The following is a 19,468-nucleotide window of genomic DNA, read 5'->3' as shown; positions in this document are numbered from 1 at the left end:
GCTTGACCGACGTTCTGGAGTTGCCGAATGACGCATTGGCCTTGTGTGCAATTCAAGACGAGCGCATTGACCTAGGCCTGCGCCAGTCCCAAGGTATTTCGAGCATCCAAAGCGGTGGCACCCGCTCAGGTGGTATAAGCCAGAGAGGTAGTCCGTGGTTTTGGCTGGAAGGGGAAGGCTGTGGAAGTGTGAGTGTAGGATGCTTTTCGGCCAGCAGATAGACCCGGAGACGGCACGGGTGGGTTGACGAAGTATTTGGGACCTTGGGGGAGGGAGGGTACGCGGTTGCCGCAGTGGGAGGGACGAAGGCAGGGCACCAGGGTTACCAGGTCGCAACCAGGGTCGGCGAAGTGAGCGAAGCGGATGATTATCGTGAATGGATGGAGGGTGGATAACCTGATCGTCAAAGGGGAAAGTTAACTGCTAGGGAGCAAAATAATGGGCTCCCTCTCGCCCAAGAGCGGAACCTGAAAAGTCAGACGTGAAGGGCCTGAGCGGGTGAGTGTCCTGGCGAGCTGTGTACACAGCTGCGGTCAGTCCTGAACCGTCGAGCAATCGAGATGAGGCGGCTGAGTGGTGGTGAGCTATGGTTTTGTGGATCTGGGTAAGTTGTCCCACGGATCGCTGGGCAAGTTACGTCGTGACCTCGAGCCTCTGGTGGACCACGGCGGGTTGATCAACAACAGTGTTGCCTCCTGGGAGTCAGAGATTGCCAGCCATCCGGTGGGCTGTTTGGGATTGGATGAGACGCTGGGTGCTTGGATTGCTTTTTGTTCGGTGGAGGGGGTTTCACGAAGAGAGGCGAGGGTCAGACGCCTCTGCGTGTTTCAGTCGCTCCTGTCGCTTTGTCTACCGGTATATCACGAATCAGTGGCCGAGGGTTCGGGGGAGGGGCGATGACACGGCAAGCGTCGAGATAGAATGCAAGCGATGGCGGCCACGAGGTGGTGGTGGTGGTGGTGGTGGCGAGCAAAGGCGTCACCAGTGAAGGCAAATTATGATGAGATGGGACGGGCGACGGTAACCTTAGGCAAGGCTGTTCACCCAGAAGGGAGCAACGTGGTGGATAGGCAGGGCATAGGCTCCCCTGGACCCTCAAACCCAGGGATCATTCCAGTTAAGGAAGAGAGACCCTATGGGGGCGGCAGAGGCAACGAAAATTGACGGACGGATAGCCGGGAATCGCACCGCCTAGGGCAAGCGAAAGATGGTGGAGGGCCAAGAGGATTGGGACGGAAGGCGGGCCCAGGCAGCCGCTTGTGTAAGGGGGGGTGGCCACGGAGGAGCCGCTATGCCTCCTGTGGCTTAACTGGGCCACTTAGCAGCTGCGGCTTGACGTCGTTGATCACTCATTCTCTCTGTCCGATCGACATCATATCTTCCAACCGAAGTTCGCCATCGGTCGAGTCACGCCGACATTCCAAGTTTCACTTACTCCGTTGCAACTCCAAGCAGGCGATGATGCTTATCGCAGTCAACCCTTGGGGTCGCCTTTGTCGAGAGCCGGCCGGTGAAGAACCTACCCAAGCAGTTTAGAGAGCCTCTCGGGCATCGAAACGATGGCAATCCCATGTCTGACCTCGACGACCAATCTTGACATGCGCGTTGACCTTTCAAGCATCTGCCTCTGCGAATTCCTCGTCGCGTTGAATCCCGGCGAGTCACCGGGTGGGTCGAGTGTGGCATATCAACATATGTACAGTACGAGAAAGATCGTTGTTCTTAGTCTGCCCTTGCCGCTTGAGTAGCCGCTGAAGATTCGGATATTTTCGAGCGTCGCACGCCGCAAGTAGGCTGACCTGGTGTGGGTGCGGCCTATAGCGTTACACGAGAGTCGCCTGGTGACCGGGATATTGACAAGCACACTCTAGCAAATGTTCGGACGCGAGTCTAATTACCCGAAAGACTTACGCGGTGTGAGCCCGCCAATTACTTCTTGGACAGTACTCCTGACACCTTTAGAGAAGGAGAGAATGGATGGGTCGTATGGCCTGGACAATAGTAACCAACATCGTTACGAAAAAGAGAGCGAGCCACTAACGACCCGGAAATCTGTTGCGCCCCGTAATGCTTGACGCACGATAACCACTCTGTCAACACGAGCTTCCTCCTATGCAGGGACTGGCGTTGATTTGGGGGATGAAGTCCCTGCGTCGACCAGATATAAAAGAAGGGTTCTTCCTCGGCCCCTCATGTGGTGTTTTTTGTCTCTCTCTACGGAATGACGGTTGGGCGTGATGCTGTAGACCGGCCACTCGATAGACAGACGGCTTGGGCGGCAACATCACACAGACCTATTTGCTACATGGCTTGCCTCAGGCAGCGAGGACGACCCAGGTATCTAGTCGTCATGAGGAATTCTCTTTGCACGGGGCAAAAACCAACAAGGGCCCAAGGTACACAACGACGTCATCCATCACGGGGGCCGATTGCTTTTTCTGGCCAGGGATCAACCCTCTAACAATCCGCGGTGTCTCACCAGGGTCAATGAGCCTCACTTCTGATTGATCTTCCATACGAGAACGGCCCATGTTTTACGACTTCAAGTGGGAAGATCTTCGCTTTTCAGGATTGCGAGGAAGCTCCCGCGCGGTAGCATCTGGTGGCTTCCCCCATTCCCAACGGTATTGCGCGACATCAACGGGGCCCGTTCTCCTTCAAATTCGGCACACATTGGCACAGTGAACCCTGGCATGCACCACTTTCTAATCAATGGGTATCCGAGAGCCAGCTCATGTCGGTGATGCACCGGTGGGCTCGTAAGTCTTCAAGCTGTGCTTTTTCCCGGCTTGCCCAGGAAGATGAAGATCGTCTACCAAGTTACAAGTGACCCTCCCTCATTTGTTCCGGAAGACTTCCATCCACATCCAATGTTGCGTCGACAGCTGCCGGCATATTGCTCTGTCATTTTGAAAAGCTAGAACCACCCCTGTCCAAACCTTCAGGATGCCTCCCCTGGTGCTTGATGTCGAGCACCCCACAAAATTGGAACACGGCCGGGGACCAAGTAAACCTGCGAGGATATCTTGTTTGACATAAACTAGAGCAGGTCAGGTGTGAGCTCCTCTGCCAAAGCAAAGAGATGGAGTTTCAGAGTGATGCCTTAGGATTCTGCCCACCACCTGTCCGCTGAAGGCTGGCCACCAATGTCCCAAACTCTGCCATTTTTCTGACATGAATCATGTCCCCTTGCTCCAACAGATGACCACCTAGTGTCGTGTTTGCTGCCAGAACTCAGAGCACTGGCACATCGACGTAATGTTTGGGTCTCGTGAAAAGCAGAATTGACTAATGATACTGCATGACCAAGAGCATCGCGTTGCCATTGCTGCCGTGCCAGCCTCTTCGCTTACTCCACATCTGCCCGGGTATTCTCAAGCCCACCGTCAGGCGGACGGGACCGTGTCGAATTAGGGAGTGGTCAACCTTGATTGGTATGGCACCTGCCTGCAAGAAGAAGCGGTCAGGATGCACGAACGCCATCCAGGTCGAACTCACCTATAAGACGCCGAGGTCTAACTGCCTCTTCAGCTGTTGGCCTCATGTTCTGCTGTCCCCAACCCAAGTCTCGCGATCATGGATCTCGACCCCGAGCAAAGGTACCATTTGGCGGTCATTGTATGGACGGCTTCCCAGAGATACTCTCATTTCTCTTCAAGCGACCTTTCCACCGTCGTCATAGCTTTTGTGTCCAAAATCCTGGGAATCCCATATGCTAGAAAGGCCACAACCATCTCTAGGATCTTGGTACTCATGGTGGGTGAGGTGAATGCGCTCCCCCGGCCCTACTCTTAATCCTGGGAAGGTAAGTGTCTGTCGAGGTTGGGAAATAGGGTATGAACGTGTGCGGAAGTCTATGAGGCTCTTATGGAGTGAAGGTTCGTGATACAGCATTCCATGATGTCTATGTTCTGTGCTTCAGAGATGCATTGGCTGGCGAAGAGCAGGCAACACTGGGTGGTCGGCGAGCCCGGAAGAAGGAATTCTGACGGTTGCGAGAACACAACAGAGCAAGTATCATGGTATTGTGATCGAGCTCTCCTATATTCTGGATCTCCCCTACTAGATGAAACAACCATTCTCCCTCCCTGTACGTGAGCACCTCGCGACTCTGGAAGCTGGTGGCATCATTGGTAGAGCTTGACGCTGGTTTGTTCGGCTAAGCGAAATGTGTGTCGGTATTTGACCGCTACCCGCCAATGACCGGATTTTCCGTCTGACCGCCCATCATTCACCTCGACTCGGGAGAAACTCTGGCAAAAAGACGAGGTCTCACATGGTTTCTAACGGTCAGACGTCCTGGTCAGACGAAATCTCAGCTCCTTGTGGGAGAAGCCGGAGCAAACACCGACAAGCAGCACCCCCTCTTTCGGCGTCTTTTCCCGCCTTCAATTCCATTGTCAGGCCAAAGACTTTCCTCATTCCATCAACCTGGAAAGCGAGCCCGAGCCAGGAAAGGCAAGGAAAAAGAAAAGAGACAATAAGAAAGACAGGTTGAGCTGAACATCACGACCCTCTTTCTCCTCAACGCATTCATCGGCCCTTGGGAAGCCAGCAACCATGGGATCTCTCGACTCAACCTCACTCATCACGGGCCTCGCCCACGTCAATCTCACTGTTCCGGCCGGCACGCTCGACCAAGCCAACGATTTCTACGGGACAACTATGGGTCTCACGCCGCGTCCGGTCCCGCACTTGCAAAAGGGCACCTTGGCATGGTTCGACATTGGCTCCTCGGGACAGCAGGTACACGTTGCCTTTGGGGCACCCTCGGATTTCGAGAAGCGCTCCTCGAGACATCCGTGCTTCAAATTGGCGTCTCCAGAGGCCCTTCTGCAGTTGAGACAGAGAATCTGGGACCATTTCATGAGAGGAGGCGAGGCGGCCCCGACCGAGGCGGATCAGCCTGGAGAGGTCAATTCAGGTGAGTATTTCTCGACCACTTTTGCGACTGTCCTAGCTGGAATCGTCCAAGAGACGTTCCAGGCTATTATTATTATTATCATCATTATTGTGCGAGGAATGCTGTGAACTGACGCCACTGGCCTTCGCAAAGGAGCCCAAGGCGTGGAGTATCCGCAACGATTTTTCGCGAGAGACTACGCTGGCAACAGGCTGGAGTTCAGCCTGTAGGGGGCTTTTGAATTCCTCAATTCAGGCACATCTACGAGCGGGACACATATGGCAGGCAGATCGAGGCAGACCAAGCCATAACAAAACATCTTAGGGGACCGAGGGCTCTGCAAATGCTGGGGTGTGTCCTACCGCGTGATTGACGACTGCAGCATCCAGGCCTGAAGCATGATATTGGAATTTGCCGTGATGTCTTTTTTGACGTTGTTTTAATCCATTCTTTTGGAGACATGATGTCCTACGAATGAATGAATGCATGTGGCAACGGTTGTAGGTTCAGCATCAGAGGGAAGGGGAGGATTCGTCGTGTTGCTGGGTGCTGGAAGCACATGTATACCGAATCACATTCATCCCACATTCCCCCCCCCCTCTCTCTTTTAGGACTGCCTGACCAATTTGCTTTTTACCATCTCACTCGTCTCATCCATCGTCCACCATCCGTTCCGAGGGGCGAGTTTTCTATTGTCGATCGATACGACCGACGACTTACTTACACACGGCGCATTTCTTCATTGGCATCTTTGGGCCTCTTGACTTTCCCTCCCTCCCTCCCTGCCGCCCTGTCGATGAAGGATTAAATTCTCTCCACGGTGTGCATATATATGTATATGTATATGTATTCAGATAAGATATTGATGTTCGTGTTCGTGTGTCTCTCTATTCTTGCATCGTCCCCTTCATGCAAACACCTTGTTGGTCTTCTACCCGCGTGTCTCTCGACGCGACACGACACGACGCAACGACGAGACCCGACCCGGTGGATTTATACTATTTTTTTGTCCATCTATCTATCTATGTATTCTGTGTCGTCCGCCTCCCTCCCTTCCTCCCGCCCAAGACAGTTTCGTCCAACAACCATTGGAGACCTTCCTTCTTGCTTAGCACTAACTACATGCTATCGATAAAACACGCGCTCTATGCGCACGGTGGAGGTAAAGGTGGGTCTGGGATGGGCTTTATGTTGTTGCGGAATGAGTGGAGAGTTTCATGCTCCTTTACCTATGTGTTTGTCTGTTGTTGGGCCTCACTAGCCCTCGTCATGGAAGCCCTCCCTCCCCCATCCCCCCACAGGAGTCGCGTGTTTGATAGATATTATTGCCAGTACCACCCTGTTCTTGTTGCTGTTGTTGTTATTGGAAATGGCAACGTTGACCGTCGTTGCACAGTACAATGTCGCTGGTTCTTCGCTCGCTAGTACAAGCACAAGCAGAAGCACAGTCACTTGACCTCTCCCCTATCGGTGCCCTCCTACCCTGGCCCGGGAAGAGCCATTCAACCGTCTTGGCTATCCTGCGCGCTCAATATCAAGAACTCCTGCCTCGCCCCCCGCCGAATACATCACGTCCCAATGCTTGCCAGGAACAAATCCTCCTAACCCGTCCCCTTGTTGGACAATCTCAGGCCCTCCACACCCTGGTCGTGGGCACACTGATCAAGGCCGTCCCCATGTCGGCGGCGCCAGCGTTGGTGGTGGTGATCGGAAAGGCCGGATCCGGCCCGCTGCCGACGCCGGGCCACTTGCGGTGCCACAGGTCGCAGTTGGGATCGAGCCAGTTCCCCGAGCAGTTGGCGACCTGGACGCTGTACATCGCGCAGGCGGTCATCCAGAAGTTGACGCCGCCAAAGTAGTGGCTGTTCCACTGGCACTGGTCGATGACGCGGTGCAGGCCGGCGTGGCACTGGTCCTGCCGCACGTCCTGGTCGCACTGCGCCTGCGACCCCGACATGTACGTCACGTTGTCGACCACCGTGGGCCGCCAACGCACCAGCCGCAGCGCCAGGATAATCCCTGACAGCTCCGTGAGGGTGTAATTTGGTGTTGTCTCCATGAGATGGAGGGTGATGTTGGCGTTGTTGTTATTGGACAGCGAGTTGAGCGTGTCTGTGATGTCAGCCTCGGTGTGGGTGTCCGCGCCATTCTCTGTGAGCGATATGAGGTCCGTTGGATACTCATTCAAATCGAATTCTTCACCTGTCACAGCCTCAGAGTAAGGATGGGCCGAGAAATGGAATACAAGGTGCAGCAATGTGAAATCACGGGTCACAAGAAGAAGGGTAGGGTAATCTCACGACCTCAGGAGAGGTGATGTGAGAGACAGTAATGCCGAAGTGAAGAATGATCGAGGTCAAGCTGATATCAACCACAAAACCAGATGCACTTTACCTTGTGGAGGAAGAGCCCCTGGCTCGTATGCTTGATTACAGAACAAGTCCACCAGCTGAGTGGCCGTGGGCGGGTCGATGTACCAGTCGCCTCCTCCAGTGGCGCAAATCGCAAAGGGTGTATAGACCTCCGTTGTCGTGTATGCAGCTGAAGTGGGAGCAGGTGGATCGGTGGTTGATGATGCCGAAACAGAGGCCAACGTCGTGGCGACTCCCGTGTGGGTATTGACACATGAAGTGAACGCGAAGAAGAGGATAAGAAGGATGGAGATGGGAAATACGCGTGGAGCCATCGTGTTGTGAGGGTGAATCAAAGCGGTGGCAAGGTCTCTGGTGAAGGAGTATTGAAAGGGAACGGATGAGAGGTTTCGGGAAAAGAGGAAATTGCTATAGATTGGATGGACGCGACTTGAGGAGGGCTTCGCGAGTCGGTAGAAATGAGAAGAATCAACTGAGAGGGTTAGTTGAAGGCCAGATCATAAAACAGCTTGCGAGTTCTTCAGGGGATGTGCGCGCTGTGCTCTTGACTCACAGCCAAGGCCTGAGAAATTTTGTACCAAACCTGATGATCAGGAATGAGTTGAATTGTAACGGGTGAACCCTCGGAGAATACAATGCAACCAGTAAAGTAATTGTCAATGGCAAGTTCCTTTGCTCCTCTCGAGGCGGTGGACGTGGGCGTGTCGACATGTCGTGAGACCTGAATCGATGGTGATACAGTCATGGACGTCAGTACCCCCGGGCCAAAAAGTAAGCAAACAGCTCTTGCGCGTCGAAAGAGGGAAACAAGTGATTGTGAACGCTATTGACTCGAACTTCCAACGGCCTGTTTGAAGGTAAACCATCTGGTCATGTTCGCTGTCGAGAATGAACCCAACGAGTTTCGACCCTGGGTTTCCTTTCAAAGGTCGGATCTGGAGGAAACGACGTCCAGGTGAACCGCAGCTTCTGCCCTCCGTATCTCTAAGAGCTGTGATGTCCTGCGACCTCGTATGCGAAAAGCAAACAACTGACCCTTTATGGTTGCACAAGAATCCAGGGTCGCCCGACCGGAGAACCATGACCTTTTTAGAGTCTGGAGGAAACAGGAGCCTCCCGTGTCTGGCTCAGCAGCCACTCGACGCCGTTGACCAGATTGTGAATCCACTTCTGGTTGATTGATAGCTGCGGGTACATGGACCACCAGAGATGCGGGAGGCCGGGATAGACTTCCACCTTGACTTGGCCGCCTGCCTCCTTGACCTTGTCGCAGTAGAGAAGGGCACTGTCCCTCCAGATATCCATCTCGGCGACTTGATAGAACACCGGGCCAAGTCCGGAGTAGTCTGTCTGGGAGAAGGGGGTCATATAGGGTTCATGGCCGTCGAACTTGGCGATGTCTGTGTCCCTGCAGTGAGCCGTTGTTCCTTCGTAAACAGACAGTCCCGGATTTTGGCTTACGTCCATAGAGCAAGTTCATCTCCAGATTCGCGACCGGCCCGTTCTTGTACCGTTCCCAGCTCCCGTTCGCCAACTGTCCTGGGAAGAGGACCACTTTGTTTCCATTCCTGTCCGTGTAGTCATGCGGCATGCCGGTACAGATGAGGAGATGGCCGCTGAGGGGAGGCTGTAGTTTGTCGTCCCTTGCCATGATGGTGGCCATACTGGTCAGATTCCCACCTGCTGAAGCGCCGCCCGTGAGAAAGCCTTTGGACAGATCCCCGCCCAGCGTCTTTGCGTTCGCTGATACCTATCACGCTTCAGTCCACGCGAGAAGACACATATGGTCGACGTACCCATTTAATAACGTCGTAGACATCGAAAACGCAGGTGGGATATGACCATTCAGGCGCGAGGCGGTATGCAACGCTGACGATGATGATCCCCAACCTCATCGATAGGAGTTGGCAGATGAACTCCTCCGTGTCAAGTCCACCCATGCACCACCCTCCACTGTGTGCATACACCATGACAGGCCGGCGCCCAGGATGTGATTTGGGACGATAGATCCGGATCGTGACCGCATGCCCGTCGCGGACAGCAACCGACCTGTCTTCTTCTGTCCAGAGCACTTGGTCGCCCAATGTCTGCCGGACGAAAGCGCTTTTCATGAACCGGACGTTACCTTGGGCGTGAATCTGACGCGTTTGAGGCATCTTGTCGATCCTCGGAAAGAAGAATTTCGGCATTCCCTTTTCCCTCCATATCTAACACCAGGTCTGCGTTAGGGAGACACTGCCACCAGGCTTGTTTGTTATCTGTACGCACCGCAGCAAGCTCAGGGTCTGTCTCTCGGAATAGAGTGTTGCTGTTGTCTGCCATGACTGTCAACTCTCTTGATAAGGGGAAGAATTCCCCTTGGTGACAAAAAAGTCTCTCAAGGGGCCTATATATGACCAGTTGGGATGGGTCGTGGTGGACCTGGCACCCGTATAAGCTGACCATTGGACTCAACCAAAGAGCAATATCAGCTGGCAGGCCTTACGACAGTCTAAAGACTTTTCTTCCACATTGTGTCCATCATCATCTTAATGCCGGTGAGATAATAGTGTGGTGGATGGAGACGGCCAACACCTTCCAAGAGACCTACCGAGCAGGGCATAGAAATGCACCGAGGACGATAGCAAATATCATCGGCTACACGGAGTATAAACAGACTGTATATAGTATACACATGGAGATATATTCTGTAATGGGCACACCATATAATTACCTGAGCATCACGACTTGTCGGAACTGGGTCTGGCGAGAGAAAGAGAGAGAGAGACACACACTCCGGCACACCGAGGCACCATGTTCCGGCTCAATCGGACTTCGATAATAATTCCTTCCTCCTTTTTCCGGCTGGTCATCGCCGCCACCCCCAGCAGCTTGTTCGCTTGTTCCCTGCATTATCACCATCCATCCACTCAGTGCCCCGTACCTCGTATGTACTCCGTACTACTGGTGACACTGAAACTCAGTAAATCGTGTTTCGAGCCTCGGCTGTTTCGACGGAGTTGTTCCCAATTCGTGTCCTGCCTGATCCCACCGGAACTGCGCCCCTTCTAATCAATAGATGTTTACATGAACGTCCATCTCGTCAATAGTTCGGCAATTGAACATTTCTGCTTTGTATAATAAGGACCAAGGACCTTTGCCCAGACCACGAAGCCAATGATCACTATACCCCGGATTCCCGCCTTTTGAAAAGAGATTGGACTGCTAGGCGAAAAATAGACAGACACTATTCTACGGCACCACCAACAGACAAAAATGGGCAGTGCTAAGCAAGATGTCGAGCTCCAGGACTTCGGGAGCATATTCAGTCTCGAGGGCAAGGTCGCTGTCGTGACCGGCGGTTCACGAGGTCTGGGCCTCAACGTCGCTTCTGGGTAAGCTATACACAAGGACAGCCCACGCTCATAGTCTCTCGTGCGCTGATTCCCCGGTCAAACACACAGGTTCCTGCAGGCAGGCTGCTCCAAGGTCTACATCACCTCCCGCAAGGCCAAAGCATGTGAAGAAGCCGTCGCTGCCCTCAACGCCCTCCCCAACAAACGACCCGGCGCCGTCGCCATCTCCATCCCCGCCGATGCGTCCAAGGTCTCCGAGATTGAACGTCTGGCGGCCGAGGTCGCAAAGACCACCGACCACGTCGACATCCTGTTCGCCAATGCCGGCGCCACGTGGGGAGCTCCCTTCGATACACATCCGGAAAGCGCTTTCAGCAAGGTCATGGATCTGAATGTCAAGAGTGTCTTCTATACCGCCCAGAAGTTTGCCCCACTGCTACAGAAGCGCGCGACGACAGACAACCCCAGCAGGATCATTATAACGGCCAGCGTCGCTGGCATCGGCGTGGGCTCGCTGGGTGAGAACGCTACGTACTCGTACTCGGCGTCGAAGGCAGCTGCTATTAATCTGGCTAAGAACCTCGCCGTCGAGCTCGGCCCCCGAGGAATCATCACCAACGCCATCGCCCCGGGCTTCTACCCTACCAAGATGGCTTCGGGGTTGATGGAGTTACAAGGAGGGCAGGCCGCGCTCGCTGCCGAAGTGCCAAACAAGAGACTTGGGCGTCCGGAGGATATTGCTGGATTGGTGGTCTTTCTGAGCAGCAGGGCATCTTCACACATCAACGGTGCCGTCATCACGACCGACGGTGGCTCTGTGCTCTCACGGGGCAGGCTATAGTGGAAAACTACGCGTTCCAAGAACACTTCTTTCTCTTGCATATTTTATTTTGCCTGTGCCCTGGACGACGTGCATGTAGTGTGAAGGCCACAATCACCGCTTCACGGGTGTCAGCCTAATCTTGAGCGGCTGAAGTTGCCAAAGAACCTAATCAAGGCGTCAGCAGAATCAGAACTACTCGCAGGGCCAAAAAAAACTCACGTAGAACCTGGCGTCCTCAACCCACGTAGGATGATCCCCATCAAGCTCCATATCGAAATGCCACAGCAACTTGGCGATGACGAGCCGTGCTTCCGTGAGGGCCACCCTAAACCGACAGAGTCAGCCAACAGGCTCTTATGGTCTGGTCAGAAAGGAAGAGAGAGATAAAAACTTGCTGTTTGCCGATGCAGTTTCGCGGCCCCAGGCTGAATGGCTTCAGGATCTCGTCGACCTGTAACCCAGACGGGCCCTTGGATTCCAGCTCATGGAGCCATCTCTCTGGCCGGAACTCCTTGGGGTCGTCGAAAAAACGCCCGGACCGGCCCATGTGCCACTGGCCCATCGACACGTAGGTCTGGAACACATACAGTGAGTCCCTCGTTAGCGTCGGTGTGGTACTGGAATGTGGAATCACACACACACTGAGAGAGAGAGAGAGAGAGAGAGAGAGAGAGAGAGAGAGAGAGAGAGGGAAAAGTCCACCAGAGATGGGATGTGAACACGAACTTACTCCTTCTGGTATCATCTCCCCGGCGATCAGATGGCCTCCCTTCGGCGTGGTCCGGGGCGTGATGTAGCTGGCAACGGGGAAGATTCTCAACGACTCGTCGACAGTTGCCCGGAGGTAGGGCAGATTGGAGGAAATCGCGCGGATGGTGATGTCTCGACTGCTCGTGAAGCTCTGGCGGATCTCCTGCTGGAGCTTCTTCATGACGCGCGGCGTCTTGCATAGGTGGTAGAACGTCGCGCTCAGGCACGTACTCGTCGTCTCGGCGCCGCCCCCGACGATCAGCATCGAGTTGGACGTGATTTCCTCGTTGGTCAGGCGGTTGCCGTCCTTCATCTCGCGCAGCATCAGGCCCACGATGTCGGGTCTCTTCTGCTTCTTCGTCTGGGTCTCCCGATCATCGTCATTATCACCTTGCTCTTCTTCGTCTTCCCGGTCGAGTCGTTGCTTCACTGCACTAGTGGCCGCGTTGAAGAATTTGTCCCTCTCCTCCAGCTGCTTCTTGGTCAGTAGCGGCATCAGCATGCCCTGGGTGATGCCGAAGCGACGAAACTGGTTGAAGATGGTGGCGTTCTTGAGTCCCAGCAGGAGGAAGCTCGGCCAGGGGTGCAGTCGGCGCTTCTTCAGGCAATCGAACTCCTGGTCCAAGGCCAGCTGGCCGATCACGTCGTTGAGCGTCCAGAGGAACCACTCGACCATGTTCTGCGGACCCTCGCCGTCGCGGCACACCTGGTTCAGCTGCGAGCAGAGCAGATCGACGTAGTACTGCATGACAGGCTCGACCTCCAGGATGCCCGCCGTCATGAAGGCCGGGTTGGCGAGGCGGCGCACCCGCGCGTGGTCCGCGTCGCTGGCCATGATCATGCTCTCGGGCATCTGACGCTCGTCGGCCGGCGGGAAGTGGAACCGCGTCTTCTGCAGCTGAGGCCGTGTGTTGTAGATCTGGGCCCAGGCCTCCGGGTTCGTGAACGAGAGCTCGTCCGGTGCGATACGTACGATCGGCCCGTACTGGATGTGGATGGCGTCGATGCATTTGTATAGATCGCCGCGCGCCTGGTGCCAGGACGCCGGGAGGCGCGAGGCTCGCCACAGCAGCGGTCCGGGGTATTTGGCCAGCGGGTGGAAAGGGGAAATGTTGTAGATGAATCGGAGCAGTGAGTAGCCGATCAGCTACAAATGTAGTGGAAAGGATCAGTGCCGACTCTTGCAAAACACCTAGCTTTGATATCTATCTTCTTTTCAAGGTGGTACTTTACCGCAGAGACAGCACAGATCCAATACCACAGACCAAGCAACGCATAGTGCTGGAGAGCACCGACGTTGATCGTCATGGCCACGCCGTTGAATCGTGTCAGGTGGGAGGTCAATGAAGCCTTGGTCAATGAATTTCGAGGATATTCACTTCGTTCACGAGTTATCAGATATGTCCCGAGTATCTCGTACCTTTCACTTGTCGGTTGTTAGTGCTTATGATTTGTGGCTCGACATGGCGGGATGCCCAGTAACATGCAGCTCGTTTCGTGGGGGCGAATAGAGACATGAAGCAGTATTTAGGTAAATGTCCTTGTATATAAAGCTGGTGCTCCTGCCCCCTAGTGCCTGCCTTTTTTTGATGTTGTCGTGCTCGATGTCCTCGTTTTGATCTTTACCTTGTATTTTGTTTTCTAATCCAGTCACAATCGTCGTCGGCTGGCCATATATGTCGCATACCGCATACAAGTACCTCGAAAACCAGACCACGCTCGAGATCCTGGCACACTGCTGTCCCAAAGCCGCATCTCACTCACAGTCTGCTATCGTTGCTGATTGTTTGAATTAATGCCCCGATAGTCCTCATTGTGATGACCATATATTCTTCTGAGACGTCCCGTCCCGTAACGATTTGAACAGGTGGTAAGCAAATATCTGGATTGTAGCTGATGGCGACATGAGACCCGCAATTGTGCCTGTTATATAATGCCCCAAGTTATTTTCATTGTCTCCAGCAACCGTCTCAGCTGCTACACGCTTCTTATTGTCGTGAGTGTGCTACTTTGGTTTCATCTCAGGAGGCGGGACGATCGAAAGAAGGACGAGTAAGCCTCTGTCAACATAAGAAGAGGTCAAGAATGAGAATATGCCCACGCCTTTAATGATCTGATGGACAGGAAGAACTCCACTTGAGGCAACTCTATTGATGAGAGTAACAAGAATGATGGACATGTCCTTGACAATCCAATTGACGAACGACGAAAAACCCCTTTTGTCTGACCAGCTCCTTTTCTTTGAGCTAATGCGAAGTCGCGGCCAAACCAGGAGGCGCGGGTGAGGAAACCCCGTGTCAGACAGTGGTATTTACGGTTGCCCGGTGCAACAAATCAATAAAAACATTAAAGCGTCTGTGCATCGCCACACGCACGGTTGCATAACTATGAACTCAATCAACCCGATTGTCGTCGCATGATGGCGAGATCCTCGTCGCTGACATCCTTTTCACTAGACGAAGCTGCAGAGATATGCGCTTTCCAACAGTCCTCTCCGCTTTCTCTGCGGCAGCAGCCCCCTTCATCCTCTCCTTCTCCACCAACTCCACCAACAGACATCTCGCAACCTCATGACTATAATTTCTCCGGCGCAGTTTACGATGAAAGCACTTCAAACTCGGAGTCGGAAACCCTTTCGCAACCAGATCACGACGATGAAGACGGCATTGACAATGCCGGCCAACGCGTCTTCTCGGGATGCTCATCGATCTCTTCGTTCCCGACGACAGTCTCACTGCCCCTGCATTCAAGGCAAGAACAGTCGAGCCCGCGAACGCCTTCACAACGCGACTCGCACGGATTCTATTCCTTTGAGCGATCTGGCGGATCTCGGCCGGCGACGACCTCCCCGAAAAGCCTCCGCGGTTACCGCGCAGCATTCCGCCATCCCAGCAGTGTCAAGGCTCTCCAGATGAAAGATGAAGCAATGAGTGAGACACACAGCGTGATAAGGCACCATAGGCGGACTGGCTCCCAGTTGTCGTCATACAGCCAGAGAAGTCTATTCTCAGTTCGGACGTCGCCCACTAAAAGATCAAGCCGATCCCACCACACATCTCCACTGAAAGACGGCACTACTGTCAAGAAGGAGTTCCCTCTTATACTTCTACACTGCACGTTGCTACCACCCAACCAACGGTTCCAGCCCTCGGCTCAAGAAAGTGCAAGCCTCAGCGAACTGTTGCCCGAGGAATACAAACAGCGGTGGCTCGCTCTACGAGACCGGCTCGCAGATGTCGAGATCAGCAGCCGGGGAGTACTGATACCACACCCTCGCGAAGACTACGGGTTGCTGGAAGAACGACTCCTAGAGAGCTTGGAACTCGAGAAGCCCCGGATCCGGCACAATCATTACTTCAACGCCGGCGGCAGTAGCGTAGACAGCGGGTTTGAGAGTGGGAGCCTGACCGAAGATGAGGTCGACCTTGATGGTTTGGGATTTCTCAGATGCCCGGACTGTGGAGGACATCTGCAAGCAGAAGAAACGAGTCGCCGGTGGGATGTCAAGGTCTTCGCGGCCAATGGCTTAATGCGGGCTGGGGCGTGGGCTGCCGCATGGCAGGAGATGGAGAAGGTCGACGTGGAAATCAACGTTTGCCTGCCAGAAGCGATCTGCCAGGAACTCGAAGCAAAGCTTGCGTTCGCTGACGACGAGGAGGGGGAAACAGGTCATCTCGACCCTCAAGACACGCTTGTGGACGGTGGAATGGCAACTTCTCGCGAACAAGAGGTGTACGGCGACTTTAGAACACTTGACGGTGAGATCGACTCAAGCAAGTTCGACCAAAGACCGCTTGTGGAATCGGACACTGCGCATTCAGCGCCTAACCCACATTCTTTTGAGCAAGCTGCACAGCCTCCACCGGCATTTTATGGCGGACGAGTCAGCAGAGAGAGCCGAAATCTCCTGGTGGGCGTGCTGAGCTCCCTGGTGTTGTTGTTTGCATTGGCAGGCAGATCAACATCCCCGACAGAGAGTCCTGTGCCGGCATTCCAGTTGACGCCACAGTTGACGGAAGTGGTCACCACTACATTCACGACAACGAGTGTTGCAATTTCAACAGCAACTGTGACGGCCTCTGTCGATACACAGCTTCGAGAGGCCTGTCTTTTGCCAGAAAGGGCTGATGATTCGATAGTGGTATCGACCAGCGAGAAGGTGACGGAGCAACCCTCCGCACCGCATTTGTCTAGTCCAGCACCGCCGGATGCCACAAGGACGCAGGGTGCCAAAAGCGATCCCGACGCACGCCAAAGCGCCGAGCCAGAAGACAGCGACACTGGGTCCAACTTGGCGTCGGAACATGAGAGACCAGATCCGAGCCTTTTGCAGGGTCTAGACTCGGCCGATATGGTCACATAGGGGAGACACGAGACAGGCTAATATGTGTGGAAGCCTCCTCGCCCTTTTGAGGGACGTCGGCGGAAATGTGTTTAAGGGGACTCTCATTGACCTGGGTCCTGATTTCCGCGGGTGTTCGATATAAGATTGCTGGGATGGTGACTACTCTCGTGTCTATACGGCGGTCGAAGCAGCAAATGCGGCTGACCATGACGATATGAAGGTTGAAAGCGTTTGAAGCGTCGGTGTTTATTATTTGGTGAACAGGTAGAAACTTGGCACAGACATGTGGCATCTCAGCTCTCTCTTGCCGACCTCCTTCTTGGTATCTTCTTCCGCCGTTCTCACCCGACGACGTCTTAGCACGCATCCAGCACACACTCACACATAAGAAAGACCCGTCCCTCGTAATGGCCGGCCATATGGTGGATGTTACATCCAGAAGAAGAATCCGTCATCTCGCATACCTAGACACATGACGAGTACGGCCACATCCAGTCCTTTTCCCTCGCCCAAATGTACGTACATTACATACTAGTATCGTGTACGTTGCGTCTTTCCAGTGCGAACCCCCCAGGGTTGTTTAATTGAAGCCGCCCCCCTCCCTGGCTGCCTCCCTCCCTCCCGCGGGAAGTGAGTGACGACCACGCACACACCGGAGGGGTCGGAAAAACGTAGATCTTCACAGGACAGGGCTGCATCGAAGCTACCTATTTTCAAGATCTCAATTGTTTCTCCCTCTCTCTCCGAACAACGGAGGGGACTCAGTGTGCTCATAATGACCGGGAGAACACATGGCCAGATCAAGGTCGTATTTCGGAGGAGCCGGGGGTCAGCTGAAAAAGAAAGGGTGACGGAGGGGGAAAGAAGGAGAAGAGAGAACAAGCCGCATATGTACTGCCGAGCTACGTAGCTAGTTATTAATTACTTACTTGTTGTGTACCGATATTATCATCGTAATCATCATCATCGTCATCTTCATCCGTGACTTTCGCCGCTTTCGCCGCTTTCGCCTCTTTCCGGCGACATCATAAGGCTGAGAGAGAAAGATAGGGCACAGCTCCAGCCCCTAGAAAACAAAATTGGCGCAATTTTCCGGGTAATCTAAAACTCAAAACACCAAAAAACGCTTGCCGAATCGGTCGGGAATGCAACTGGTGGACCCAACGTACCAAAAAAACCCAAAACGCCCCTGCAGAGCAGGCCGATACGGAGAGCGGAGGCTGAAAATAAATCTCACCGTTATCTTGTAGCTCGTCTCCCATCCCCAAACATAAAGGATTTCGTCTCTCCGTCTCGTGTGGATGCATCTACATTCGCCTAAGATATAGTCCTCTGCACACCCCAGAACAGCACGGCACAGCACAGCATCTTGACTCACTGGCCGTCAACCTCCGCGGCGGAGAATCTTAGTGTCGATCCACCAGATGGCGGCGCCAAGGTTTCTTGACCTGCCCCTAGAGATACGGTTTGAGATCTACCGTTTGGTTTTTGGCCATGGGAAGGCCGTGGTCGAGGCCAAGAGCGAGGATGATAGTGGTGCTCTGATGCCCCAGCTGGCACGGTTCGAGAACCACTCGCCCAGGTCGTCTCAGCTGTTGAGAGTCAACAAGACGATCCTACTAGAAGCCCGTCCCGTCCTCTATGCCAACACGGTATTCCACGTCATCAGCCACGCCTTCGCCGGAAGGTTGCCAATTCGCATCACCGACGGTCATCCATGTGCGCCGCATATTCAGCATCTGATCTGGCAGCTCGATTGTGACCTTCTGAGGCATTTTTACGCGGAAGATCTCCAACTTGACCTGGATGAAGTGGCCCACTGGAGCAGTCTTGAAATTCGATGTCGAGCCGAAACGTGGCGGAACTCGTATCTGGGCGAATGGTGCGACCGCGAAGCTTTTGTGAAAGGCAGGGCTCAGATCCTTGAGTACGCCCAAGTATTTCACCATGCCATGAGCCGGAGTGGAGGGAGAATCACCTTTGCTGAAGACCGGAGGCAACTAGGCAGGGGACGTATCATCCTGAGGTTAAATACCGGCTGGGTGGCTTCCGTGCAGCAAAAGTCTGCGGAAGAGTTGTTGGTCATCGCCGGCCCCTAAACCAGGTCCTTGGATCGACTACCTGCTCCTTAACAACCACGAGGCCACGATGTCGAGACTGAGTGACAGAGCTTCGGCTTGCTTGGCAGAGAGCGACAACAAAGTGTTCCCCTTTTGGTCGATGGCTTCTGGCTCGTCCTCAGTCAGGCCTTCCCGGTCCTGGAGAACTGGGCTCGCCACTCGTAGCGAGTCTGCAACGTGCAGAAAAAGGTCGATCGCCTCGCTGCCGATACAGGCCACGGAACTGCGCTCGTCATGATCTTGACCCGCCAAATTCAGCCCTTGCATCTCCTGTACGCTGGGATTCCTCGCTCTATCTTGCAGTTCGAGGCCAGTCACCTTCGCAGCCGGGTGTCGACGCGTCAAGGTCGAATTCAGAGGTGGTGTGATTGTTAAGAGGGGTCAGACAGCCTAGTCTAGGGAGGATAGGCGATTGCTGCAGCGATCAGACACCCCTGAGAACGTGGGTAAATGTGATGAATGAACTCTTGAAGGTGGTGCAGAAGACATACGGGCGATAGCCATGGGTGACGTTGGTGCTCATCAGCTAGCTGCTGAGAGGCGTTGTTTGGGGCAGGGATCTACGCGACATGTTCGGTGCCTTTGTGGATGTATCTTGGGTACCGTCGCCCTCTCTGACGTGATGCCGTGGTGGCCGACAGCGCCGACACCATTGGCAGGAAAAGGAAGGGAAATGGCAGAGAAGGGGTTGGTTGGGATGAGTAGTACCTACTGTACGGAGCAGTGACGCAAAAGTGAACTGGGGGGGTTCTTCTCTGCAACCCCCCCTGTGTGCGCGTTCATTAGTCGCTGCTGGGTACTTCAGACCCACCTCCACGTT

At 54.1% G+C, this 19,468-nt stretch overlaps 7 protein-coding genes across 7 annotated transcripts; 4 read left to right on the top strand and 3 right to left on the bottom strand.

The window, feature by feature from the left end:
• Window positions 1–4,560: 4,560 nt before the first annotated feature.
• On the top strand, window positions 4,561–5,133 carry AYL99_00098 (hypothetical protein; the record flags this gene model as incomplete). The annotated part of the gene is made up of 2 exons (XM_018831614.1): window positions 4,561–4,924; window positions 5,057–5,133. The coding sequence occupies 2 exons, from the start codon at window positions 4,561–4,563 to the stop codon at window positions 5,131–5,133; spliced, it is 441 nt and encodes a 146-aa protein (XP_018697493.1).
• A 1,397-nt stretch (window positions 5,134–6,530) lies between these two features.
• Window positions 6,531–7,589, bottom strand: AYL99_00097 (hypothetical protein; the record flags this gene model as incomplete). The annotated part of the gene is made up of 2 exons (XM_018831613.1): window positions 6,531–7,105; window positions 7,298–7,589. The coding sequence occupies 2 exons, from the start codon at window positions 7,587–7,589 to the stop codon at window positions 6,531–6,533; spliced, it is 867 nt and encodes a 288-aa protein (XP_018697492.1).
• A 775-nt stretch (window positions 7,590–8,364) lies between these two features.
• AYL99_00096 (hypothetical protein) lies at window positions 8,365–9,431 on the bottom strand (the record flags this gene model as incomplete). The annotated part of the gene is made up of 3 exons (XM_018831612.1): window positions 8,365–8,675; window positions 8,737–9,025; window positions 9,072–9,431. 3 exons carry the CDS (start codon window positions 9,429–9,431, stop codon window positions 8,365–8,367), a joined length of 960 nt encoding a protein of 319 aa, XP_018697491.1.
• Window positions 9,432–10,530: 1,099 nt separating this feature from the next.
• AYL99_00095 (hypothetical protein) lies at window positions 10,531–11,451 on the top strand (the record flags this gene model as incomplete). Its single annotated transcript, XM_018831611.1, has 2 exons — window positions 10,531–10,649; window positions 10,719–11,451. The coding sequence occupies 2 exons, from the start codon at window positions 10,531–10,533 to the stop codon at window positions 11,449–11,451; spliced, it is 852 nt and encodes a 283-aa protein (XP_018697490.1).
• A 93-nt stretch (window positions 11,452–11,544) lies between these two features.
• Window positions 11,545–13,491, bottom strand: AYL99_00094 (hypothetical protein; the record flags this gene model as incomplete). The annotated part of the gene is made up of 5 exons (XM_018831610.1): window positions 11,545–11,598; window positions 11,653–11,758; window positions 11,892–12,007; window positions 12,164–13,330; window positions 13,417–13,491. 5 exons carry the CDS (start codon window positions 13,489–13,491, stop codon window positions 11,545–11,547), a joined length of 1,518 nt encoding a protein of 505 aa, XP_018697489.1.
• Window positions 13,492–14,602: 1,111 nt separating this feature from the next.
• On the top strand, window positions 14,603–16,546 carry AYL99_00093 (hypothetical protein; the record flags this gene model as incomplete). The annotated part of the gene is made up of 1 exon (XM_018831609.1): window positions 14,603–16,546. The coding sequence occupies one exon, from the start codon at window positions 14,603–14,605 to the stop codon at window positions 16,544–16,546; it is 1,944 nt and encodes a 647-aa protein (XP_018697488.1).
• A 1,406-nt stretch (window positions 16,547–17,952) lies between these two features.
• AYL99_00092 (hypothetical protein) lies at window positions 17,953–18,627 on the top strand (the record flags this gene model as incomplete). Its single annotated transcript, XM_018831608.1, has 1 exon — window positions 17,953–18,627. One exon carries the CDS (start codon window positions 17,953–17,955, stop codon window positions 18,625–18,627), a length of 675 nt encoding a protein of 224 aa, XP_018697487.1.
• Between the last annotated feature and the right edge of the window lie 841 nt (window positions 18,628–19,468).

Source organism: Fonsecaea erecta (assembly GCF_001651985.1).
Source record: "Fonsecaea erecta strain CBS 125763 chromosome Unknown Scaff1, whole genome shotgun sequence".
Taxonomy (NCBI): Eukaryota; Fungi; Ascomycota; class Eurotiomycetes; order Chaetothyriales; family Herpotrichiellaceae; genus Fonsecaea; species Fonsecaea erecta.
This window is presented reverse-complemented; position numbering and strand designations above follow the sequence as displayed.